The sequence below is a fragment of the Seriola lalandi genome, unplaced genomic scaffold (assembly GCF_002814215.2).
Source record: "Seriola lalandi dorsalis isolate HSWRI2012SDOR001 ecotype SW California unplaced genomic scaffold, Sedor1 jcf7180002054735, whole genome shotgun sequence".
NCBI classification, from domain to species: domain Eukaryota; kingdom Metazoa; phylum Chordata; class Actinopteri; order Carangiformes; family Carangidae; genus Seriola; species Seriola lalandi.
The window spans coordinates 1033621-1061514 of record NW_019525288.1 but is presented as its reverse complement, the minus strand read 5'-3'; the positions used below and the strand labels follow the sequence as shown (position 1 = coordinate 1061514).

General features: G+C 38.4%; 1 protein-coding gene across 1 annotated transcript; it reads left to right on the top strand.

Moving 5' to 3' along the window:
* The first annotated feature begins 86 nt into the window (after positions 1 to 86).
* cdh16 (cadherin 16, KSP-cadherin) lies at positions 87 to 24969 on the top strand. The gene is made up of 17 exons (XM_023424319.2): positions 87 to 146; positions 249 to 347; positions 1554 to 1688; positions 1908 to 2037; positions 2620 to 2778; positions 4641 to 4837; positions 9334 to 9459; positions 11110 to 11260; positions 12379 to 12591; positions 13694 to 13770; positions 16173 to 16364; positions 19594 to 19835; positions 19948 to 20078; positions 20780 to 21019; positions 22966 to 23082; positions 23760 to 23876; positions 24003 to 24969. Exons 1-17 carry the CDS (start codon positions 102 to 104, stop codon positions 24101 to 24103), a joined length of 2472 nt encoding a protein of 823 aa, XP_023280087.1. The 5' UTR covers positions 87 to 101; the 3' UTR covers positions 24104 to 24969.
* The last annotated feature ends 2925 nt before the right edge of the window (positions 24970 to 27894 follow it).

The following is a 27894-nucleotide window of genomic DNA, read 5'->3' as shown; positions in this document are numbered from 1 at the left end:
TCCATGGTGGTGAATCAGTAACGAGACAGAAATTGTGTTGATTGTTGGGCTGACGCCATGTGGTTTGAAATGCTGTGAATATACCACATTTACAGGGACTAATGGCTGACAGAGGAGCTACACCAATGCTGATCATAGCTCTCATAGTAAGATGTTAAATACTTTTTTAACTGTGATAATTGCATTTACAAGAGCAAAGTACTGCATGAACAATCTCACTAAGACATACTTAATATCTTGTCTCGCAGTTGGTGATACTTGACACATTTGTGCCATGCTCTGGGGCAAACGTTAAAATTGGTGTCCCTGAAAACTACAATGGTATTTTCCCATGGTATTTAGCCAAGGTAAGGCATTTCAAGTTACTTGACTTTATCAAACAAATGCTCTTGTGCTCATATCTTCCTTCTGACAAAACAAATTACATATATCATTCTTGTCTGTATAATTCTTAATATGTTAACCTTTTTTCCGAATATAACTTAGTTAATATTAATGCATATACATCTGAGTGGAAAATCAGTAAAAGCATACAATGTTAAGTTTTTATTCTTATTCATAAAAGTCTAATGCAAATTTAACTGAGGATGCTTAATCACTAAATGTCCTTCACATTAAACCAGGTAAATGACTACATCTTTTGCCAGCCTTCTGAGCTTCTTTTTGAAAGAATGAGGCATGTGGTGTAATGACCATCAAGTGAATAGTGAGCCAGAATTGAATCAGTCTCTTTTTTTCTCTACCTTCGGTACTCAAGGTTGAAGACGTATGAACATGCTGCCGTCATCACTAGACTATAATTGGAGTGTTCACAATGCTTTTCAGGCGTCAGACTCAGCAACTGCAATCAGTACAGCTGGGTGGCAGGCGGGGTGTTTTATTCATACGTGTCACTCAGACATCCTCTGGATTGCGCAACGGCATGAATATGTGGCACTTTGATTGGTTTCATTGTGACATTATCACGTCTTGTATGAAACAGTCATATTTTCAGTTTTTTGTGTCTCACTGAGTGTCATTAACACTCTTCAAAATAGCATGTTAATGACCAGAATGGAGGAGTTGATAATAACCCCACTTTGTATTATAAATGGAAAGGATGCAATAATTGCTCCAGATTCATCCAAGGTAAAAGCACTTCATGACGGTCTGTTCACTGGTTGAGTGTAAGAAATCATCAGACTTAATGCAGGACTAGCTGAGATCAGCTGCAGTTTGTATCTATGCTGTATTATTGTGTCTCTTAGTCAACATATCAACGTCAGTGAGTAATAGTGGGCTTCATTTTAACTGAACATGTGACCTCACCTGAAAAACTCAAAAAATGCATCACTAAGGTTTCTGCTTATATTTTTATTTTTAGAGAAAATAATACTAAAAGTTTGTAATTAGTCAATGTTTTTAGCATTTTTTTCTCAAGTTTCAATGGGAATTCCTACATAGCTGCTCCTCTACCTATACAATCCCTATACCTTTTTTTCTTTGTGCACATGCTTTGCTTTTAGAAAGGAACGCAAACTTATGTTTCGTGATTTTTGATTTCTTCTGTACAGCTCCAAAACCTGCCTGGTAATTACACTGACCTGGTGTTAACAGGGGATGATGAGGGGATATTTGGAGTCGATGCTCAGTTTCTGTATGCTCTACAGCCACTGGACAGAGAGAAACAGCCATCTTACTCTCTGCAGGTATCGTGCCATATCATATCACAGTAGTGGTAGCAATTTTTCGTTCATGTCTTAGCTGATGAAAGGTTGTCACAAGATCATTCATTCAAGATGGATCAAATTCACATCATCATACGAGGTCAATTACTCTTTTGTTTGTCATTTAAATCTCATGGCGAGGTTGCATGCTGATTCCAGAGGGTGCTCTTCAGAGATGCTGTGTTTGTGTGTGTACTGCAGGTGTCCTTCAGAGCATCAGTGCACCGTCAGAGCTTCACTGTAGAAGTGTGTGTCATCGACAAGAACGACAATGTGCCCACTTTCATAGAGGAGAGCATGAGGGGCAGTGTGCAGCTTGGGCTTCTCAAGGGTACGAGAACCTTCAGCTCTGACGTCACCTTCTTGCACAACCTAATTCAATCTGTGTCACGTTTGTCAGTCCTCAAATACACAAAAGTCATGAATTACAAAAACCCATTCAGTTTTTGGCTAAATAGTGAAAAGCATGACTAATAGATAGTTTTAATAGAACTAATGACGTGGCTGACTGGAACAGTTTCATTAACCATAAAAAAGACTTTTCTGTAAACCGTCACAAGGCTTAGCAATCAGATGGGCTCAGATAGAATACGTTGTAGTTTATTTGAATTAAGTAATGTCCTCTGTTCTCGGAAGAGATGGACAATATCGCCATTGTCAGTAAAACATGAAAACTGGGGCAACAGAATATGATAAAGAATGTGTTCTTTATCATGGCAAATCAGGCATGTTGTCACTGTATCATCTTTTAACATTTTAACATCAATATGCAAAACCTTTATGCAAAACCTAATATGTACTTCAAATTCTTGCATGTCTTTTGTGTTATGCCTCCTGATGAAAGAGGGCGGGGAGAGAGATTTGTGATATAGAAGGTAACGTTTCTGACTTTTGCACCACCTGTGTCCCTCAGGGATCCCATTCATGCAGGTTGAGGCACTGGATCGTGATGAACGCAACACCGTCCACGCTGAGCTGCGGTTCAGTCTTATGGAACAGACACCCAGGATTCCCTCCAGTCAAATGTTCTTCATCGACTCCATCACAGGAGAGGTTTCCCTCACTGAGGACGGTCAGTCCCAACTAGTGACTGGAGGGAAAGTATTACTTTGTATGTCCCCAGAGAGATTTGGTATGCATGTTTTCTTAGTAGAGGAATGGGACATGGGCGAGGGAATAACCCATTAAATGTAGGGGCAGATCTAGATCATTTACAATGAATTTGAATTTTATTATGTGAATTCTGATGTATGTTGTTTGACACTGGCGTTGGTGGAGGTCTCTGAGTGCCCTTCTAGATTTTTTTTTCTCATGGAGGTCATATGCAGCTACGGGGCAGCACTCCTGACACAACAACACAGTTTAAGGTTAACTCCCTGCAACTTTAGAGGCCTATTCTCTTCATACATTGAAAAGTGCTGTCTTATTTCCTTGATGCATGTTAGCAATTTTTAACAAGCCACTTAGTTATAGAACCACTGGTCTTGGTTTCATATCCAATTGGTTTTCACTAACATTGCCACAAAAAATTAATACAGCCAATTAGCATTTTGCAGATAAATCGATATCAAGAAAGGAACCAGAAATTGTGATACAGAAATGCCCAAAATATATCTCAGTACTTATGTTGGTTGCATTTCTTTAAGAAACAAATTTATTCTAATCAAAAAGCTTGTTTCTTTATTTGTAAAACTAAATAGTCACTTGACAGATTTTTTGTGTAAAATGTAAAAAATTTAAAAATATCGTTATCATGCAGTTCCAACTATTATATCTGCCTCCAAATTCCAGTGTTTGCCAGGCTCTAACAATAAATGCAATGGTAGTTTGTAAACAAGCTCTGAAATAAAGTTTTTTATTGTGTGTTCAGAGGAGCCCCTACTGGTGATCCTGAAGAGAAGCTACAAAGAATGATGTGAACCCTCTCTTTAACTGACCTTATACTTGTTTGTTATAATCACTGTCGTTTTTTAAATATGAATAAAATAGGAGAAAAGTTTGAATTCATAAAAATGTAAAAGGTTCACTTGTACATCCTTACTTCATTAGACATTAAAGAAACAAAAGAAAACTAGTGTTTATCCTGTTAGGGTTAGTTTTATTCGACATTCAGTCTTATTTCCTGTTATATATGTTAATATAATTGAATACAATACAATAATGTATTAATATATGATACAAAAATGATGCAGTTATTTTGGTCTTTTGGACTTTTAGTCAAACAAACATGCACATACAGTACACATAAACACTCATACTGCCTAGATGCAGTAAAGTCCTGTGTGCTGGTGCTATTTCTGTAGCTCTGGTATTGCCCTTTATTACGTTTGGCAGGAGCTGGATGACTTGCCGACACTCGCCAGTTCCTTCCAGCCAACACTGCTGCTGGTTTCCACACAGCTTCATAGTAGCAGTGAAAATTGAAAATGATCTCCTTGATTTTTTTTTTATCCTCAGGCGAGACTGTAACTAATGGTTATGATTGCCATTATAGTGAATGTTTATGTTATTTCTCTTCCATTAAAGCAGGAAATTGAAAATAAAGTGATGAAAACAGCACAAAATATGAACATGTTAAATTTAGCATGTGATGTGTGTAATGTTGCATTAATTTGAGGGAAAATGCAGCCAGTGATGGGTTTTCTTTGTTTCCATAAGCGTTCACATAATTATGTTCTTTTTGCATGTTTTTTTTTTTCTTCTTTTGAGTTTCTCTAAATAAGTTTTTTTTTTCTTTGTCTGACTTCTTTCTCAAACTGGGACACTGCACACACACAGATCATGTCATCATACCTAGCACAATATATATTTAAGGTCAACACAAGAAACTTCAGAGAAGAAGTCTTTGTAAAAGAGGTTAATTCTGAAATGAAATGGAAAGAATGATTTTTAAATAAAGTGTTATTGCGTCATGTATCCCACTGCAACCACCAGGAGCCTCTACTTTGGACCCAGAGATGTGCGGCCGTTATAAGCTCTCAGTGATGGTGAAGGACATGGCTGGGAAGGCGGACGCTTTCTTCACCACTGGTATCGTTACTGTTGAGGTGACTGGAAACACCTGGGCATCACCAGACCCTGTACGACTTCAGGAGAACCTCCCAGGCCCCTACCCCATCCCCATTTCACAGGTGAGGCACCAAAACCTTGATTGACACATATTCATTCGAAACACTTTAACACAAATCCAACACTTTGGCACGTTAAGTGATTTTACTCATCTGCATTAAACCACTTTGACTTATTTGATTTTTTACAATAAATCATGCAAACAACTTGGGGTAAGTGATGACTTCAATGTAAATGCAGTTCCAGCTGTTGTATCATATTACAATAAACCAAACTCTGTCAATAGCCTTAACTGAGTAAAGTGGCATCACATTGCCAGTTTCTGTTTTTAGTGCCTCTTGGGTTCTCCTAAGTGACCAAATACTGAATTATTGATGCTGTTCAAATGCCATGGATCCTTTCAGGCTACCTCCTGACTGAGTCACTTTAACTCCTATGATCACTCACTCTCCCACCCACCTACCAACCACCATCACCACCGCCACTCGGAGGGGTATTATACAAAACTAACAGCTTAAAGGCAAACTTCACCCTAAAATACACTTCACATACAGCGTGTTATTTTATTATTTTCATATTTCACGTCACGTAGAGAGCAAGTCAATCGACAGTTATTCTAATTTTTTTTTTTTGGCATATGTGGCTCCTTAATATCTCAAGTGTTAGATAACCTTGAAGACCACTTAATCAAATAAAAATCAATCAATCTATGTCACTTTTCAAGCAAAGATGCAAACAATCTCCAGTTCCAGATTGGAACTGGAGATTGGACCAAAGGGCTTTTTCTCTCTTTTATATCATTGTAAACTGAACATCTTTGTGTTTTGAACTCTTGTTTGGAACAAAACAAGACATCTAAAGCCGTTATTTTACAATATTTTAAAAGTGTGATGAGTATTATTCTCTCTTTTCTGGCATTTTATAGACCACATGAATAATCAATTAATTGACAAAATAATTTGGCAGACTAGTTGATAATGAAAATGAGTAGTTGCTCCCCAACATGCCAATAAAGTTTGTTGAAATTAAAAAGTGAGAGTAGATTTTATGAGGATATGGGCACATTTCCACATCTAAAACTGGAAATTCTATGTTCAAATAACATTTTGGATGTAGTCTCTCAGTGCAGTCGATTACTATTTCATTAAGGACCAACTCCACAAACAGTCTACTGATGATATCTGATCATCAATCAATGCTCTTAGTTGTAGTACATTATTGTACCATAGTTTAAATTCTGTTTAAAGGTTTCTCTCAGCTCTCTTTGTCTGTCCTTGGTCTTGTCTAACCTTTTGGTTGTTATAATATTAGCCATATCAGCTACATGTCTATAAATAACTCAAAAGCCCTCAGAGGTTTTGTAACACATGGAAAAAAACCAAACTAGCAGTGGCAGTTATCTTTTGTGAGGATATTTTACAAAAGTACGCCTGGATGGCAAATACAAAAATGTATTCATTCACTACTGAGAACTGTGGAAACAAAGAGGCCTGTAGAGATGATTCTGCTGCTGAATTAAATGCATTGTGCAGGTTCTGAGAGTCGCTATGGCCAGTAGATACATCACAATAACTCCCCCTCCTCCTGTTTTCTCCCACCTCCCCCACACTCGCCCTCAGCCTCTCATCACTCTTGTTCTAACAGCCCCTTCCACCCACTGAAAACGTGTGGATTCACAAGTGTAGGCACATTTGATTTTTTTTGTCATATTTTCAAAGGCCAGTTCAAATGTACATTTTTTTTCTTGTAGATTTAATACCTAATAACCGATGCTCTAATACACAGTTTGGTGTAGTCTGTCATTTTAATATCAACAGATAGCATTTGTTCCTCAATATGTAAATGAGGTTATGTGAAAATATTTCACTGAACAGATCCCCTCTGTGTATCTGCTTTCATTTCTAATGAAAAATGTGTTCAGAGAGTTAGAAATGAAACCTCTGTTGTTCCATCACTGAACGGTCTATATGAAAACCATTTAGTTACAGTGTTCAATTTGTGTCCATCCAGAATCTAAATCACACAAAAGTGGATTAGGTGAGCATGGATGTTTACTTGGGGGAAGCCTCATTTCGCCCACGCTGAGTGATTGTAGCGCTGTGCTCAGTAGGTGGTGGGACTAACCGCTGTTATGACACATACAGAAATAGTCATGTTCAAAGACCCACGCTGTGTATCTCTGCCTCCCTACTGTCTCAGATAAATGGAGCAGTCATGTCCACATCCACTCATCTAGAACAAATGTTGTGTTGACATCGTCCATGGTGTGACGGCATTTTGACAGAAGCTGCTTTTGTGATCAATTTGACTGATTTTGCAATCACATCAAGACAAGTTCTGGCTGTACTTTTAAATATTGAAAAAAAGAATATCCCACACACTGCTCAGCATCACAATTTATTGATCATCCTTACATTTTCAGTCACTCTAGACCTTTGTCAGAAGTATTTTTGAAAAACACTTGTATTGATCAATAAATTGTGATGCTGAGCAAGAGCAGTGTACAAGATATTCTTTTTTTTTTTTCAGGACTGAAGTGACACTTTCCAATGCACTTGCATCCAAGACATTTGGATGTGTGAATATCTTTATTGAGAAAGTTGCACTTTTAAAAATGAAATACAGACATTTGTTATCAGAATCATTGGGGCTAGGGAGGTTAATATCAGTCTGTTATCTTTTGTATGTTTTTGATTGCCTGCCTAAAACTTTGATTATGTAATGCAAAAAAAACTACTTGAACTCAGTAATGCAATCTACTGAGACTTTGGAGTGGAAGAGAGGCATCAGAGCTTGTGAATGAATGAGTCAAGGCTCTTAACCACATTGAATTGTCACAGTCAAATGAAATCTGAATTGGTTTGAACCCCACTAGACCTTCTTCATGGCCTCAAAAGCAGCGTTCAATATTACAAATGACACTTGCATCAATGCGGTGCTTCAGCCAACATTAGTCATCAAGAGGTGAGAGCAACACCAACATTAAAGCTGCTATAATCAATATTTTCACATCAACAATTGATCAGATGATTATGTGTAATATGAATGTGATGTCATTCATTGTGACAAGTCCACAGTTCTCCTTAGCTCCACAGAGCCTTTTAGCCTCTTTCAGCTTATTGTTTCATGGGCAGCAATGTTCACTTTCACTGCTGTTCAGTGTTTCACTTAAAGGTGAGTGAATTGCAAGGTTGGTCAGTAACATGACTCCAAATAAATGCTAATGTTGCTCCGTATTAACTTATTGGACATCTCAACTTTATAAGGTGATAATGTCAGTGTCAGCTCGTTTACACTGCCCCCAAGAGGCCAAAAAATACCCCTAACTCTGTAACTTAAATTAAAACTGTAATTCTTTTTGTCATTTTGTCTGCTAAAGTCAACATCAATGGTTATTTGGATACAGGTGACTTTACAAGCAATATAATTGCCTCTGCTTCCGCCAAGATATCCAATGTTTACCAGTATCATTATCACATAGTTCTGAAACTATACTGATTATTTTCATTATTGATTAATCTGCAAATTGTTTTCTCAGGTTATCTATTAATTGTTATGCCAATTATAATTTCCCAGAGCCCAAAGTCCCACAACTCTCCCAAACCAAGAGATATTTAGTTTATTATTATTAATGATGAAGAAAAGCAATGAGAAAATGTGGGGATTCGACTGATTAATTGATTAATCAACAAAATTGTTTCAGCTCTTAGTATTCTAGTATTTTGAGGTTTTGTGTGTAACACAGGATGTCATGCTCTTTTCTGTAATTCAGTGTCTTGATTCCTCCACAGTGTCTCTGGGAAAAGCACACACAGACACAAGACACTCTTGACGCAGCTTTAACACAAGCTATCGGGGGAGACAGAACGTGCTCTGTAAACTCAAAAAATGACGGAGGCAAAACAGATGACTTCATAGATGTTTTGTATTGAACTTTATATAGAACAGTCGGTGATCATTAATCAGGTCTTTAAACATATTTCTTTAAAGTTCTGAGGTCTAGAAAGACAGCATAACACTCAGAGTAAGCCAGCTGTGTGAAGTGGCTTTGTGTATACAAAAGCATAGCGTCTGGGCAGCCATCTCCAAAACAAGGGAGGAGTGTGTGACAGTAAGTTGAGGAGATACACATGCCCTGGGTGTGCATCAGCTGTGCTGTGACTGGGCTCCTCTCCTTGTTGGGTGCTGTTTGATGGCTTCTAGGGCCCTTTAAGCTCCACTGCACAGCCCTCTGTCAAGGGCTGTAAAGCAGAGTGGAAAATCCCCTTCAGCCTGCATAGTTAGTTTTGGCTGTGCTCTCTGTTCCACATCATTGTCAGTGCATTTGGATGGCTCCTTATCATGTAAACAAATGGTAGCTTAGCTTTGTACTTACACATCATGCAGGCCCTGCTACAAAGCTTTCTGGGTTTACAGTATAGGTCTGCTGAGTCTTAATGTTTCATGTTGCTCTCGGATAGAAACCACTTTGATTGTATCATGTTTACCAAACTTAGATACACAGAATTTTGTAGTCATAAATGTTTTGTTGTTTGTCTATCTGTGTGTGTCAATGTAGGTCAAATGGAGTGGAAGTCAGGCTGAGTACAGTCTGGAGGGGGAATTTCCAGAGATGCTCTTCACCATCAGCAGGGAAGGAGTCATTTATCTCAACGCCCCTCTGGACAGAGAGACACAAGACCAGGTCTGTACAACTGCAAGCTAAACATCTCCAGCACCTGGTAATGGATGTCAGTTTATGACTACTGTTTAAAATGTGTAAACATAAGAGCTGTAGGGGCCCAACTGTTTCTCCATGAAAGACAGAAGCCTTCATTTCTAGGTTTGAGTTCTCTTATTTTGTGTTTATAAATGTGTGCATATAATACAATAATCTATATGTAAAGTTTGCTCTGATCATTTTTCTGGTTCTCACAAGATCCTCCTGTTTTAAACCAACAGAATCACATGTGACATGTTTTGGATTTGATTCACTTTTGAATTATTTTCAGCAACTGATGACTGAGAGCAAGATAGTTAATTCAAAATGCTGAAGAAAAATATCACCAAGTGACACATTTAATGGCATTAAACAATTTCTCATGCTGTTCATGAAAAGAAAACTCCTATTTTAATAATTTTTCCTAATTTCATTTTACAGCTTAATGATCTTAATGATTTAATTAAAGGGACCCAGGTACACATTATTGCAGCAATGCTGAGCACTGAGCACAGTCTATTTTTAAATAGAGGTAATTAAGGAGACGCCTAAAACCTGAAAAGCACAGATCTGTTCCTTGAACATAACCTGCCTGTTGCAAAAAAAAAAGAACTACTGTATTATGGCAAGGATTATAAGACTAAAGGATCCATTTCAAGTCTTGCTAATTTTAGACTAAGAGAAGGGTCATTATTTGTGGTAGCATTACAAATTAAAGTCCATTTGTTTGCATTTCACTATTGAGTTTTGCACACAACTTAATCTCCTGAGAGCTTTGAATGGCTCAGTGAACAGTACATTCTGGCACAAATGCTCAAGTGGCCAAAGAACAACAGAGAAAGACTGAGCCACATCAGTGGATGTAATTGGTCTTTAAACACATGTTTCTAGTACATTGCACTCTCTGTCTTCTGTAGTGAGCATGTAATGGAAGGTTGAAAATGCTTACTCAGCCTGATGCCTTATAGTGTTAGTTTAGTCTGTAGCTGACAGCAGTTAGAAACAAGCAACTTTAACTTCTTATTTGTGCTCCAACACTGTTTAGGACATTGACATGAATTGGTAGTTTTTAAAGGTGCATAATGTTAAATGAAGTACACTCGCTTTTTGCTGTTTTTCTACCCCCAGTGATTGAAAGGTTGTGGGTGCATCACTCCAAAAATGACTGATAATCTGTAGACATGCTAACTAGCCAGAAAATGTCAGTCGTCTCTTGTCTGAATACAGCTCCATCAATCAATCTGTATCCTGCATGAGTGATGGTGCTCATGGAGCCTTTTCACAGGAGGGCAAAATGATGGATGTTGAGATGCCCATTTCTCACTTCCATCCATCCATCCATCCATCCATCCTTCCATTTGTTTTACAAACTTACCCAATCCCATTATGCACCGGGCAGGGGACCACCCTGCACCAGTTTACCAGTCTACTGCAAGGTGGCTTTATCCTTTATTTTACCTACTATAATATGAATATGAGTATCAGTGATATGAATGTGATGATCTACAGGATCTACAGCTGAGGTCACAATGTCAACGCACCACATCTGTCATCTACCAGTTGATCAGACATCTTGAAACACAGTTTTCTTTAATACTCTGTAGGCAAACACTGTTTCTCTTTTTGTCTTGTCAGTTCCAGATCAGCATTGTGGTTGAGCGTCCAGATGGCAGAGAGATTGCCAAGCCTGTGGAGTTGAGGGTGATGGTGGGCGACGCCAATGATAACAGACCTACCTTTCCACAAGCACAGTATCACACCGTGGTCAAGGAACTGGCTGCTCGAGGTAACTGACAGCTTTTTATAGATTTAGTCTCAAAGAATATTTGGAAAATGCATTGATTTGATATGATATGATACTTTTGCTACTCAAATGTGTTAGAAAAAAGTGGGGCTACAATGATTACTCAATTACTCAATTAGTCAGTCGACAGAAAAATGCTGCTGTATTGTATGTTGTTTTCAGCTTCTCAGATATGAAAATGTCCTGCCTTTCTCTGTCATATTAAACCGAATATCTTCAGAGTCTGGACTGTTGGTGTGACAACACAACATTTTGAAGAAGTCACCTTGGACTCTGATAAACTGGCATAGAGATTTCTCACTATTTTATACATTTTATACACTATAGACGTGAAAATAATTGGCAGATTAATCATTAATGAAAATTATCATTAGTTGCAGCCATAGAAAATACTGTCCAAAACTACCTTAATCAGTTTGCAGTAGGATATTTTCATACCATAGTGGCCAAAGATACTCACCTTTTTTTTTTAAATTTCTAATTACTGGCAAAGCAAAAAACAAAACAAAACAACATGATGAAGCCTCTGAATAATGTGAATAGTCACATTTACTCTGTCGGTAAATGGGAATATTGTTTCACAACAAGGCAGAGAAACACTGTCTGGATGCGACGTTGCAGTGATGAAAGGGCTGAGAGAGCCAGATACCTTTCCTGAAAGCAGATTGGGATTTTTGCCAGGACACAGGGGAAAGCACCCTCACTCCTACCCATGCTCATAAAAAGCACATGGTGTGTTGTGACATATCAGGTCCCGGCATAAAAGCTTTTTTGTGGATGCTCTAAAATGGTTGATTCTGGGAAATGAATTAGATGGGACAAGCTGTTAATCTAAATGGAATCACTGAGTGAGGATTAACTGAGAAAGCTATTGTTATGTCCTTCCATCCCCTGATTCCCGTTCAGTGTGCCATGTTGCTATATCTTAGTGTAGAGAGAAGAACATTTCATGTTCTTTGGATGTATTACACAAACCTGGTAAAGCTGGCTGAAATGAAAACAAAAAAGGTACTTTAAAAGATCTTATGACAGCAAATCATCTAGATGCTCAGAGTCTACTTACTCTACTTACTCTTCTTTACTTGTGTGTCTTTCCTCAGGTACAGATATCCTGACCGTGCAGGCAGCCGATAATGACGATCCCAAGACAGACAACGTGCGGATCTTCTACCGTTTAGTCGGACAAATTCCCGAGAGTCCTCGCGCCCTCTTCAGAGTGGACCGTGACTCAGGGGTCATCTCCGTCCAAGCAGACAGTATGGAGGGCACAGCCCCACAGTACACACTCACCATCACTGCTGAGGATGCCAAAGGTGACTATGGATCAATGCAAAACACGACCCTTCTTATAATGTGATTTTTTCCTTTTACAACGTCACTAAATCTCACAAATATTTTAACTGTGACTGGTATTTCCTGTTCCTTAATTAGAACATTATATTGGCAGAGACTATTAGAGATAAAGAGGGTAATTTTTGTTGATTTCTAGGGAGTAAAGTAATGGGATTTCTTAGTTAAAATCCAAATATTCAGAAACATATATGTGCACCTATTGATAAATATATGAATATATAAATCATAAATACATACATAACATTACAGATCACAGTATATCTGTACTTTATATCCCTTAAAATGAGCAAATAATATGATTTTTTGAATTGTTACATTAATATCTAGTTTACCCTCTTACATGTGTTACCCAGTACAGAGTTTTTAAAATAACAATCTGATTGATTAAAGTCTAAAAGAAGATGCTTCAGTTAGAGGATACCATTGTGCGAAAACATAAAAAGGCTGAAAACTACTTCCACCCACTTATTTTTCTTGTTTCCTCTCACTATACTACTACTATTATGTAGGCGAATATAGACACATACTACAGAGTTCTCCTGGCTTTGTAAAATCAAATTTGTGGAAGAAAGTTAAATGAAGTGTTCCAGTTTGAAAATTGCCATGCCTGTTATTTAACTGGTGAGGGCTATAGACTACATGGCCAATCACAGGGTCCTTTAAATATCATCATAATGAAGAAATAGTTTGAAATCAAGCTGCAAGTTGTTATAGGGACATAATGTAAGGATATTAGGAGAAAGAGAAAAGAAAGCAGTGATTAAAAATGATTGTTATGGTACCAATGAATAACATAATGTATGCATATGTAAAGCAGCTTTCATAATGGCTATTACAAACAAAAGTTTATTAGCTTTGCGTCAGTAGCTTCATTGATGCTATAGCCTCCAAGGGATGTATGCATGCTAGCCTCTGGGGTGACAGATGATGTGGTCTGCATGACTCATGGATCAGGGTGTGATGAAGGCAAGATGAGGTACTTCCTGTTCCCTCAGCATACTTTATTTGTGTGATGGGCTGACCCTGAGTCACTGACAGAAGCTGTGATGATGTCCCTGGCAGGTCTAAACAGTTCTTGCACTGTGGTTGTGACGGTGCAGGATGAGAACAACAACCCACCAGTCTTCTCCCAACATGAGGTACGAGAGCACATGTTCAAACAGACACACACATACACGTCCTGTTCGGGACATGATAAACAATACCTTTGGAAAAAAAGGCAGGCCAAACATCACAGGCCATAATAAGTGGATATTGGACTGCAGACTGTGAATCCGCTCTGCAGGTCGCTGATCTAATTTTCCTGGCGGGGAACTAGATATGCCCTCTAATCTCAGGCTTATAGCGATGGCACCATGTTATTGGAGGAGTTTTATTCAGTTCTTTGTACTCTAAGTGGACAGTGTTTTTAGAGTTTAATCTGATATGGCTTTCTTTGGACACTAGTTTCCACTCATTTATTTATGGCCAAATCTTCATTGTGACTACACAATGACATCCAGTGCCACTAACATGTCAGAAATGATGCAAAAATCTATGTTGCCTTAGCTATTACAATCTCCCAAAAATGTCTGTAACAGCTAGTTCTGACTGGTATCAATCTACACAAGTGTACCTCAAGTTTAAAGTAGCAACTTAAAGTGATTCTCCAGCAAAAAAATATTCTTTTTATGTCACAAAAAAGAGCAGCTACAGTCAGAGTTCAGAGGGCATTTAGTTTTAATGATGTACAATGCTGACAGGTTTTTACAGCAGACATCATCTACAAAAGCTTCTCTGTGGTTTTTTCACAGACAAAAAATATAAAATCCACAGAAATTTCTACTACTCATAGCTTAATCTACGCATCCTTGTCTTTGATTACAGCCACCAATTAAGCCTACGTGAGCTCAGTCCATACCTAAATTAGTTTGGCTGTTTGGTTTTCAATTTAACATTGACTAATGGTCCCTTGGTAGCCACGATGAGCAACATCCCCATCCCCATCGATCTCTCCCCTCATTTCCTGTCCCCTCTCTAGTTTCACCTGACTAATAAAGGCATAGGTTTCAGAAAAACATAATTAAAAAGACATAAGCAGCTGTGCAAATCCAACTGTTACTTACTTTCACTTTCTATTGCATCCTTATATACTTTGCGATCCGGTGATCCAGCTGAGCGTGGCATCATTAACACTGCAGTTGCAGTCCCTGTATGAAATGGGAAAGTGGTAGCTGCTGGTATGAAAGAAAAATAAGCTAAAGATAGGCAGTTACAGAAAATCCCCTCACTCTCACCCACATGTGCCGCATAATAGAAGAGAGAAAAGTCACGAGGGTTGGGAGTTACGTGGGAGAGCCATCATGCTGTGATAATGGAGAACCTGTCTCTAGCTGTTTCTTCTGTCAGACCATAGTGATACAGTGAAACTGCACGGGCATGAGCCTGTCAAGGAACATTTTATTTTGAGCGAGGTACTGCCTTTAAATTTAACAGCGGAAATTGGCTGTTGAGGTTTGACATGAATGTCCAGACCAGTAAGAAGAAACAGAATACAGACTTAATAAAAGATTGTAGAATATATTTCCTTGATAAATTAGCTGCTGTCTTTATGTCCTTACTCCATCCAGTTGACACTTTAGGATTTGTGTCACATGTGTTTTTCAAACTGGCACTTGCTGAGCGCACATTTTCAAATAAATGTGCACACTTGCTCCGATAATCACCACCATATACACACACACACACACACACACACACACTCACTCAAACCACAAACACAGAGGTGGAAAATGCTCTTGAACAGGTCACGCCTGAGTAGTGCAGCTTTTTCCATGCCGATGTGAAGGCAGCGCTATAGGGAGTGATGTGGGAGGTGAGTGGTGACAGGGCTAGGGTTCAGAGACCCTGTGGATGGGGCAGCCAGATCAGAGGCATGGCTGCTTCACTAGAGGACATCTGTGAGTGGCAGATTAAACGGCTGTCCAAACACACAGAGGTGTGTGAATAAAGGTCAGCTAACACCAGGAGGGCAAGTGGGGGCAAACATATACTCACATGTGGTCGCATATAGTCAGAGCAGAAAATTGGTCAGTTGTCTGTGACTTTCACTGGTGAGCACAAAATTACAACATCAACAATTCTCAAAGTCAACACGTACAGTGGCCTGTTATTGAAATAAAGATTTAATATTATATATTAATATTTAATGTAACTGTTTAGATTAATACATTTATTCTTCAAATGAACCATGCCTCCAGTGTATCTTTGTCACATCTCTTTGACAACTACATTTAAATGGTCTGTTTATAGATCAGAAAAGAATATTATCAGATGCATTGGGGGTGTCCTGTCCTGTCCAAGTTGAGGCTTGATGTGACCTGACTGTTTGTAGACCACTTTTTAAAAATCTGTTAAAAGATTTGCTAATTCAATAAAAATTTTCTTAGAATTATTCCTATACATAGGCATGCTTAAGTACATTTTTATATAGAAGTTGTCTTGTCTCTAAATGAATAGTTTCTGCTCAGTGATCGTACATTTTCTGTTTCCGCCCCGACAGTATGGCCCCTTTCACATCCCGGAGGACGCTCCAGTGGGCACCACAGTAACAGCTGTGCTGGCAGGGGATGCAGATGTCCGAGGAGGAGACAGCTGGCAGGTGGACTACCGTTTGGAGTCTGGAAACGAGGAGGAGGTCTTTACATTAGTGACAGACAAGCAGACCAATGAGGTCTCGCTTGTGCTATCAAAGGTGAACAACACCACACATCCGCCACCCTCTGCACACACACACATTTGGTCGCCTTGCTGATTACTTGCCACACAAACCAAGATCAGTTGAAAAAATTGATTCAGATCAGAAAAGTCCTGCCAAGTCCAAATTGTGATATTGTGATATGTTGATTGTTTTCTTTATCCTGTTTAGGGTGTGAAAGACCACAGACACATTTCTCCTCTCAGGGACACAAATATTAATGTCAAGGACAATTTCTTTAGCGCGATGGTTTGTGTCTGTCTTTGTGTCTGTGCAGTCCTAAGAGATCATTCAGTAGCTGGCTCTATTAAAATAGCAGTCACATTTAACTCAAACCAATTAATAAGGACTGTGTTTTATTACCACAGTGTGTTCATGTGAAAAGGTTGGAAAATAATATTCCAATTTGTCAAAAACAAACAAAAAAAAAAGTGTCCAGATGACAATGGAATGTTTTCCACTAATAATCTCTCCTGTCCCCGGGGCGCATCACCCTTCGCCTGCCTCCTATAATCCAGCATGGTGTTTTAGAGATGTGTGGGAGAATGAGTATGTGTGTGTATGTCCATGTGTGTGGCTGTGTGTTTGTGTGTGTATGCTGTAATGGTCTGGTCTCTATGAGAGGGCCAGGCAGGAGACAGTTTATTATTTTCAACCTCTCTGTGGGAGCTGACAAATGTGATTGAGCTGTGAATTGCACATGGTCCTCTGAGATAAAGCAGGCGATGTGTAAAGGCTAAAAATGGATGTTGTTGCATGATTTTGGTTTAACACATGAGGACTTGTGTTTTTTTTTTAAAAAGTGATATACAGTATTTATTAAATTCTTCTCTTTTTGAGGAGCTGTGTTTATAGCTCTTGTATTGACCTTGTGAGATATTATAATAACTAATAGTAGAGAGGAAACTGTTGTTTATTAAGATCACTTTAGTAAAAAATTAAATCCTTCACAAGTAAAGCCCCAGTGGATTAAAATGCACTTGAGCAAATCCTTTAATTCATCATGTTACAATGTGAGGTCAGTGCCACAAGGCAGACACATTTCATTATTAGAAATTACACACTGCTCACAGCCCAAGTGAATAATTAGATTGTGTGAACACTAATGGCAGTTTACCACATGGGCTGCCGACTGACGTAAATGTATAATGAACCAGAGGAAGTGAGGGGAATCTAATCAGGGTGGAGGAACTGTAGACATTAGACATCACGTGTTAAACCATTTTGTTACAGAAAAATCAAATGAAACTTTTTTTTGAAGTTTAAATGAAACAAGGTTTGTAACAGTTCAATTAATCATTTACCATTAATGAATGAATGAAGTTGTCACCAAATAAGTCCTTAATACAGATTCCTCCATTGCCAACTAAATCATCAGTTTCAAGTGTAAATTTTGTATTTAATAAAACCAGTCATATGATGTTTGAAGGAATAATGTTATAACTTTTATTGTGGGTAACATATATGCTTAATTTTTAGCCTAACTAAAAACAGAATAGTTATACCTGATGAGCCAATAGTACCAGACCAGCTGTGTTTTATAAGGAGGTAAGTTAGCCATGATGCTAACAAACTGGATTCTTGTTTTAGACATTTTGGAGGTGTTTAAATATTGGGTATGATTATAACTGAAGGTAAGGTAAGATTGATAATAATAATTCACTGGTACCTAATTCACATTCTTGGGCCAAATAATAATACAATAGTATCATTAAGTGAGGACTTTGACTAATACAGTGGGTCAGATGACTGACTACAGGCTCCAGAGTCCATGCACATGATCTGGTGCACTGATACACACTGAGTAGTTCTATGCATCACTTCCAGTAAACAGCAGTACTCATGCACCCTCCAAGGTCTGTGTTTCTTCTCCCTGGCAACAGAGCAGCATGATGTCAGGCAATGCTGGTTTAATAATGTCTCACTTTATGGGCCGACAGAACATGTTTAAGGGTAAAACCTGACAGCAAATACAAGCTTAGGGCAGGATTCTGGAGATGAAATTGAAATAATCAAAAAAATTAGAGATTAAGATAAAATATAGCTTATTTTGCCTCAAAAATCTGTGATATCTTTAAATGTCTAACACATATTCAAATTGGTGACTGCACTGTAAATACTGTAATGACTGCAGCTAATCTATCCATACCCCCACTATGAAACTACGTTTTTAATCCGTCAAACAAAGTCAACAGGTCACAGTTACTATTTTTAGTGGGCAGATTATGGTAATCCTATCACTTGAAATCTGCTACTCCCAAATTCGCTGCAAATGTTTGGACTCAAATATAGAACATACTGTAGCCTACATCCCAGAAAGATTTAAAATTGGTAACGTTTATGGATAGATTTTTATGATAGAATTTCCATATTGATTCCAAAATCATCATGTCATATACTGTATGTTCTAAGCTCATATCTATCTGCTTAACAATGTATCCAATTACCAAGGGAATATTTGTTGCATTATCATACTCTGTGTATCATCATGAAAAATTATTGACACGGTGAATCAGTTGGCTCTTTGCCCTGTGACTATAGCGTCATCCATATTGGAAATGCAGCAACACTCACAGTAACACACACAGTAAAACCAGTTTCCCTGGAAGCACAATAAGAGGACTGGACACAGGGGACTGCACTGTGTCCCTCTCCTGCTTGCAAAGATGACATGCTGTGTTTTGTGTGGGTGTTTGACTTTCTGTAGCTCTGAGTGGTTCTACATTTTTTAAAAATAGTGATCATCTTGTTAAATCTTTGGTGGAAATGTCAGTAATTTATTAAAAGACCAGTTCACTTGAATCAATTTATTTCCCAGATTGAAGAAAACAGCGTCCTGGTTACTCTGGATAATCCAGTTTTAATTGTGAATTATTCTCTACAAAAAAGGGAATCCATTATAGATAGAAACCAGAATATCTATTAATTCCTGATGAGTTACTGTCAGTTACACCTCCATTGTTTTGAGTTTTTAAATGATGGCAAAAATATCATCAATGGTCAGTAAGAAAATGTTTTCTGCTTTTTGGATTAAATGTAATTCCTTCACATTGTGGCCTTCGTTTTATACTTTGCAATGATCTTTTAAGAATTTCAATAAAACCTAAGGCAAAACTTAACCCTAATGGATGGTAACACTGCAACTGAGATCATGTCAGCAGTAATCTTTCAGAAAAATTACATATTCTGTCCATGCATCCCTGTGTGGTCTTATGTTTTCACACAGGTGTTGGACTTTGAGCGTGAGAGTGAGTACATCCTGGTGCTCAGTGCTCAGAACCCAGTGGCTCTGGTCCGTGGCCGATACGGCCCTGCATCCACAGCAACAGTCTCTATTTATGTTGATGATGTGAACGAGGGTCCAATCCTGTCTCAAAGCCACTATGAGGTGACTGTCAGAGAGGGCGAGGAACCAGGACGGGTTATCGCCACCATTCGAGGTTATGACCCTGATTCTCACCCAATCAGGTAAACCTTGGGATTAATGAATGCTGTATGAATAATTATCTACTTCACCAGTTCAGAAAGAGAGATTATCACAGTTTTAATTTCACAGAGATGCACATGTTCTTTTGTGCAGATATTCTCTTCAAGGAGACACCAAGAAATACTTTTCAATAGGGAAATACTCTGGAGAACTAAAGACTGTGCAGGCCCTGGACAGAGAGGAGAACAGCACATACACCATGGAGGTCATTGCAGTGGATGGACGTAAGATCACTCTCATCATTATTAATACCACACAGCCATTTGATTAAAGGGGCACGTGCTTAAGCACATGTTCAATTGAATTATTCATTAACCTACATGTTGTTCAGGGTTGGTTTCAAAAATATTAAAAATATGATTTGATATGTGGATATTTTACATATTCTCTTAAACGTGACAAGTCATTACTTCAACATGCATTTTGCTTTACTTTGTACTGAATAATGTTATAGATTGCCCTGCACATTCTGCACACATATGCAAAAGCACACATGCCTACATTTACACACATACTGTGAGTCTATGCACATCTACTGCATATAGACAAACAGAGAATGTTGTTGTAGAAGACAGGACAAAACTGCGAGTGAGATCAAGAGAAAGCAGTATGAGTACAAGAGAACAACCCAAACAATCAGCAAAGAAGGTTAGGCAAGGTGAAGATTTTTGTTGCCATGTACTGAGCTCGTGTATCATCATCCAGATGTAAATATAACATTCAGATTTTGGCATTGAAGCCACAGCATCTTTATCCCTCTGCTTTCATCTGCAGAAATGACTTTAGTTTGAGCAGGGTATATATTGTAATAGCAGAGATGTGTATTTGTGTGAGTCTACAGAGCACAGCTGATTTTCGAATATATTATGATTGAGAAATGTTAGTTTCATCTTTTTCATTTTATCTTATGCACATTTCCCCACAGGAAACTCTTCCTTATCTGCGTCCACCCTGGTGACTGTCCAAATCCTGGATGTGAATGACAACAGTCCAGTGCTGGTTGGAGACTATTCCTGGAAGTACCTGTGTACACCTCGCTGGGAGGACCAAGCTCTGGTGCTGGCCTCACGGGACAGCGATGGACCACAGCATGGAGGACGACTTAACTTCTCCTTGCGCAGTGATGCCACAGTTCGTCGTAACTGGAAGCTAACACCTATTAATGGTGAGGTGAACACAGACTAGGGAAACCCGGTTCACCCAGAGCATACAGTATTAGTGTAGGTGAAAAGAGAAGAGAGGCAAGAAATCTAACATTGTTAGGAGAAGCTATCATTCTAAATTGATTTGGAAGGTTAAACAAGCTGATGCTACAAGCATTATAGCAGTGTAGCGCAGCATTGTAAACTGCCAAGTCCACTTTGATGAGAATCAGCCTGCTTCTGAATAATATTAAGAGTAAGGAAGTGAATTTAGTCCATGCAACGTGAGATTACTGATAAATGGATTTTTAAATACAGCCAGTGGACACAGAGTTTACTACAGTGTGCTCAATATTTTCAGTTGCTTTGAGTTATATGAAATAATATATGCCATCCATGAGTAAATAGTCAGAGAAGCAGAGTGATCTGTCCCTGAACATGTGCAAATTACCCTGTTCTATTTTTTTCCTACATCATTTCTTCGGTCCAATCTGGGATGGGAGGTATAATGTAATTATCCCTTTTTTTGTAGTTGTAGTGTTGGGCTCATTTAATGCAAACTATTTACTGCTATGACGTCTGTCATTAAGTCATTCAAACAGCTCAACCACTTCCCCATCAGGTTTTTTTTTTTAATCCCCCTCTTTCACTCCTCTGTTCCTGTTGGTATTGATTTAGCCCAGCTGTAATTATATCATCTGTGTAATTTCTTTGGCGTCACCGCTGGGTTCCTGCCAGCTAATGGAGGCTAAAAGAGGAATCTCCCAGAGTGCTTTGCACCTGGTCACAGCCAATAATGGCTGTACCAATAATGTGTATTTATGCCAGTATGATGTCAGCTGTAGAGTTGCCCATTTGCATGACACGACCACAACCAGTCATGAAAAGAACACGTATGTACATGTGTGTGAATGGCCATTCATCTTGAGTCTTCCAGAGGCTCTTAAATGCACCATGTTCAAATACTCGACAGCTCTTTTTAATGCAGAAATTCAGTTAATAAGAGAGCGGGCACTTATTCCACTTATGTCCACTCTTAATAGCTGTTCATAGCAGTAAGGAGAGAAAAATGATTCATCCAACCTGACTATAACACATTTAACAGCATTGTGATGTAAAAACACTTCCTGCTATTGCAGTCATCCCCAATGATTCTGGGTAGCTCGCTGGTCACTGATCCACCCTGAAAAAATGTCACATCAGAGGCGAAACAGTGCAGATAGAGGATAAATACATTAACACCCTCTTCCGAAGTACTGCACAGCTCGTGCTTCCCTGGCTGACAAATGGAACATGAAGGGGAATGATGGTAAGGTGCAAGTGTAGCTTTTAAGACCCCCAGATAAGGGTTCAAACAGCTTGATAAAACGCTTGTCTTTACAGGACAAGGCTTTTACGTCACGCAGCCAGGCGTGTATTATAGACTGATTTACAGAGATTAGATAAAGAGTCACACACTCCAGACCACTCCATACACAGCTGAATCAGTCTCTCTCGTGTGTGTTATGCAGTTATGCAGTTGTATGTGAAGACTTTTTCCTAGTAAAAACTTGGCATATGTATCAGTGTATCAGAATTGGCTTCTCTGATCGGTCATGCACTGGATAATGCAGCAGCACTCAGTTGTAGTGATGCTCAGGAAGCAATGCTTTTTGTGCCTATGTTTCTGGGTGCACCAAATACAAGTACAAGTATCGGGCAGTAAACATTTATTTATTTCTCGCTATGTAACGTTATGAAATGTACAAAAGACTGCAGTTTTGAATTTGCACCTTTTGCTCAGGGTACTGATGTTCTGTTATATTGAGCTTTGGTGAGAAGCAGATTTAATTATAAAAAAAAGAAAGAAAGAATCATCAATCAAGCAAAATGGGGAAATTGTCTACTGTGCAATTGTATAGCAACGTTTAATTAACTATTTCATTCTGTGTCATTTTCTTAACTAACAAGCAAGTGTTTTGTCCTTCAGATACTCACACGAACCTGTCCTTAAACATCCCATACCTGGCCCCTGAGGTCTACACTGTGCCCTTTACCATCTCTGACAGCAGCTCCCCTCCCAGGAGCACCTTCATAAACTTGCCAGGTAATGCTGACACTCTTGCTGATGAGCTAAAGCAAGTACAGGGAGGTTATGGGACAGCAGAGTAGGAACAATCAATAGAGATCAACCCCTGTGTGCCAGCTTGTCCTAGCTCTGCTCTTGTTTATTAATGATACTAATGATTTTTCCAGGCTTGTGATTACACAGCTCTCTTAAGAATGTGTTTTGTCCGGTATTACCTCCTGACACCTTATATGCATAACAAAAACAACACATAACTTCTCATGCACAGGTTAGAATAAACTGGTTAATAGAAAAAATTGTGGAGGTATACAGAGTGCTGCAGTTAAATTAGGGTTAGCATCTCTTACAAAAACTCACTTGTGAGTCACATGTGAAAATTATATTTTGTGTTGTCCCCTTCTATATAAAGTTTTCATATATGATATATAACAAATGCATATGTATATGTATAGTCATATGTATAGGCAGGTATCTAATCTGCAAATACATTTCCCATCATTTATAATCAGAGCAGTGTTTTTTAGTTTGAGTAAAAGTGTAAGTGTAAAACTGAAAGTGTCTTGAAGAATCTAAAACCAAAAATCAATCCTAAACATAACAGAATAACAGGGAGTTATAGTTCTAGTTTTGTTTAAAAAAAAAAAAAAAAAAAAAACCTGAGTTGTTTTTGTTTTCTCTTTTTCCTATTCTCTTAGTCACAGTGTGTCCCTGCAACGTCAGAGGAAACTGCAAAATGGCTGCCAAGCAGTTGCAGGGCATGCCAACTATTCAGTCTGCAGTGGGCATTCTGCTTGGCACCTTTGCAGTCATAGGTAAACAGATAGGGTGACATAAACACTTGTAATTTCCAAGGCTTCACTATATTTCACAGCCAAATAAGCAATAACAAAGCAATGTTGTTGAAGATCTCTGTATTTTATTTTTTTATTTTTTTACAGGAACTATCCTCATTGTTGTATTTGTGAGACTGTCGTACCAGAACCCCAACAGGCCAAGCAAAACTAACCAGGAGAGAGTTCCCCTGAAGATTTCCATCTAATTAAGGTGATGCTGTGTTGTCTGTCCTGCTCACTGCCTTGGCCAACTGGACTAATGTCATGATGAATTCATCAAGTGACCATGAATGTTTAAAAGTGAATGTATACTTCAGTTATTGGATCAAAGTTCAGATGTACACTGACCTAAAAAGCAAAATCACAAAATATTTCTAGATTAGTCAAGATATCTAATGTATGTTAAGTGCTAAGATACGATGTACACTTATGTTTTAAGTTTGTCATTTTTTATTGCTAGGGCCATTTGAGAGATATTGAGTATGAAGTCATAATATTAAAAGAAAAAAGTTGCTCTATTTTTAGAATAAAGGTGATATTTTACGAGATATTTTGAAATTTGAAAGTCGCTATTTTAAGGAAAATTCTTATAATTAAAATTTGGATTTTTGAGTCATAATTTAGAAAGTGGTGTTCTGTCTCATAATCTTCCACTTAAACTTGAAATATTGTAACTTTTTTCTCTTAATATTTCAACTTTATTCTCAAAACCTTTTTTTCTCTGACCTTGGCTCATACTTGTAATGTACACTACACATACCTGTTATTCATTAATGTTGTGTAACCCATCTGGGCATTGAACTATAATGATATTTTCTGGATTCTTTATTCTGATAAAATGCTACAAAAAGATCTTTGTAAAACCATAAATCAGAAGCAACATGCCTGTAAATGCTGAGAGGTGATTGAATCTAATCTAACACTTAAACAGAATTAAAACATGTTGCCAGCACCAGATAAATGCATAATTTCATTTAACTTCAAATCTTTATTCAATACTTTTGTTATATTAATTCTATCCAAGTATAACTGTAAATCACCTGCACTGTTGTAGCATCTCATACCTGTAACAATGGACTCAGCGCTACATCTCTGTAGCTATGTACAATCTTCCACGTTATAAACCATAACACTTTTAATCTAATGAGACAGCCTGAAACTGTCCTGTGTGTAACTACATCATCAGTGCGCTTCAGTCACTGTGATTAAGGCTTTATTAACGCTCACCCTGACGACCTCACAGGCCAGCAAAGCTATATTCAGACCTAAGTGTTGCTATGAATAGCTCAACAATTGAAGATCCACTGAATGACACTTACCACACAGTGCCCAACGAACTAATCATCCCCCCATCCACAAAAGACAAAGCTTCACAAATTAAATAGATGCTACATGCTCATCCATTAGCCTGTTCTGACGAAAGTTTAATCAATTTTGGATAATTGTTCATGCTCGACTGTCAGGAGAAAAAAAGGGGTAACATTGTAAGCAATGCAATGAAAATGAAGCTCCTCTCACACACACCATATTTAAAACTAATAGGTTGGAGACTAAAAACTACCAGTGATAATCTATTTCATTAAATCAATATTCTTTGTGTAATATATAGAAATGTTTTGGTTTTCCCAGTCTTAGTGACAAACCCACTGAGAATCATATCCCCTAACTGAGTTTATTAGTGTCTGTTAGCTCTTTGTTTTGGTTTTTGTGGCTTTCGCCTGCATTATATGGCTCAGTGTTCTTTCATCAGCCCCTTTTTGGGCACCAGTGCAAGCGCCTGTTTTTAGCAATCTCTAATAAAGTAACTTAATGCTACATTTCCAGCATAGAAGGGCAAATAGAGGGAGTTAACGACTAGCTAGTGAAAAAAGTCAAACAAGTAGCAAAATAAACACCCAGATTTTTTTCCCAGGAGTTGGTGGAGACCAGACCAAAGCTAAAAGACATAGTTCCAGTGGGATGATAATGTTGTTCCATGTCTGCTGGATGTAACTGTTCTGTAAAACATTATCCAAAACAACTTCTTTTGACAGATGATAATAAGCAGTGTTTTTGCACTTCCTCTGTTTTGCAGTCCCACAAAATCAGTCAATGCAGCTTTAAGTGCAATACGACAGTTCTTGAACCACAACTTTGACATGAGTCCAATCCTAACTGACACTTTTTAATCCGAAATCCCCACAAAAAATAGAAAGATGGGCATTTTTCACAGCACGTGTTTTGACTTGTGACTAATTTGATTAATTAATTAATTAGTTAATTAATTAATTAATTAATAATGGCTCTTTTCTATTCAAGTGTCCCAATAAGCCATGACAGTGTGACGGTGAGCCAGCATGAACAATACCAGGACCCAGAAACTGAAGAAACTAAATGGAATTCAGCCTTTTCAGCTTAACAGCCTATTCATGTTATTTTTTACACCTGTCCTTTTCCTACTGTGACATATCAAAATGTCTTCAGTGAAAGAAGCCTATTAACCCAAAGTAAATATCTAGGGATTGCTCTGTTAATATTATGAGAGTCACTATCAGCTGCAAAAACTAGAATGTTTAGGTACTCATTGTACTCTAGTATCAGTAATAGACAAACAGGCAAATGTGTGGACATGTTGTCTTTATAACTGAACTCAGGCTTATTTAAAAATAGAGTCAAGAATCACAAATTGGAAATGATGACGACATATGTACTCGAACGGGAGCAGGCCTAATCTGGGTGAGGGTTTGCAGCTGTTTTTATTTTTCTTTCTCATTTGTCTCCCAGGTCAGAGTTAGTACACTGTTGTGGAGTAAACTCTCAAAAAAACTAATTTTCAGCTGCTCAGCATTTCTACTGTTCCAGCAGGCAGGAAATGGAGGAAAAAAAAACTGTTAGAATGGAGCAGAAATGAGAAGACAAATCTGAAAATAACCCCATTTGCATATTCACAATTACAAATATGTGTCTGTCAAGACAAGATGCTCCCTCGACTGGACATTTTTCAATGTGCAATGACTCACCAACTATATAAACAATGGTGCTGATAGTCTACGCACCCACTGCCCATTTATGTTAGGTTATTTATATCTCTGCTAACTGTTCCAATCAAAGCACAACATAGCTCCAAGTACAAGAAAAATACACTAAAGAGGACCCTGAGGGAGAAGTGAGAGCAGAGGGGGAAGGATTAGCTTGTGACATGGGGTCAAGCGTTACGTTTGGGAGGTAATGAGCCTCCAACTTTAGCCTCAGTGTGCTCTAACAGATCCTCGGAGGACAGAGATGGTTCAGATGGCCGACTTGGGGAGCAAGGCCACAGAGATAGATGGGGGTGAGATTTCCAATCAGTCCAAGTAGCTTGGGAATGAAAGATAATTCACCACATATGGAAGGACACTCAGGGACAGGCACAGTGGAGCAGTGGCCGGTTTTCCCCAAGTGGCCGGCTGGTTTTCCATTGCTCGGTTACCGGCAGACACGAGTGTTTTTCCTAATCCCTCCTCCCTCTGTTCTGAGTTTCCCCACAGCTTTGGCTATTTTAAGCTTCCTTTAAGATGGTGTAATTTCACTTTGGCTCCAAACTTGACAGTTTCCTCATCTGTAGCTGTTAAAAGATTGCTCAGTAATAGTGCTGCTGCATGTCATTTCTGATAAGTTGTGCTGCTATAAATATGACACATAACTCTTTCCCGGTCAATATACACCTGGATCCCCCTGAACCATTGAAGCAGCTATAATCAATATTTTATATCAACATGGTTGACATGATTACTTGTGTGTGAAAAGTTGGTCATCACCTCTGCAGTTCCCTTCTGAGCTCTGAAGAGCATTTTAGCATCTTTCAGCCCATTGTTTTACTTTTGTGTCCCACAACTTTATTGTTTCGGGTCACTCTCATCAGTATCATTATCAGCTCCAGCTCAAGCTATCAGCCGTTTATAATGAAAAAGCTCTAAAAACCCACTGTAGGCTACATTTAATGGCTAAGGAGCCAGATATTTCCCTCAGGAGTTGATGG

What these genes read in the sequence shown, in the direction of transcription:
- cdh16 (XM_023424319.2), top strand. Translation starts at nt 102, where the DNA reads ATGGCTGACAGAGGAGCTACACCAATGCTGATCATAGCTCTCATA. An exon ending in ACCCCATCCCCATTTCACAG is followed by an intron (nt 4,838 to 9,333) that starts GTGAGGCACCAA and finishes GTGTCAATGTAG; the next exon opens with GTCAAATGGAGTGGAAGTCA. An exon ending in TGGCACCTTTGCAGTCATAG is followed by an intron (nt 23,877 to 24,002) that starts GTAAACAGATAG and finishes ATTTTTTTACAG; the next exon opens with GAACTATCCTCATTGTTGTA.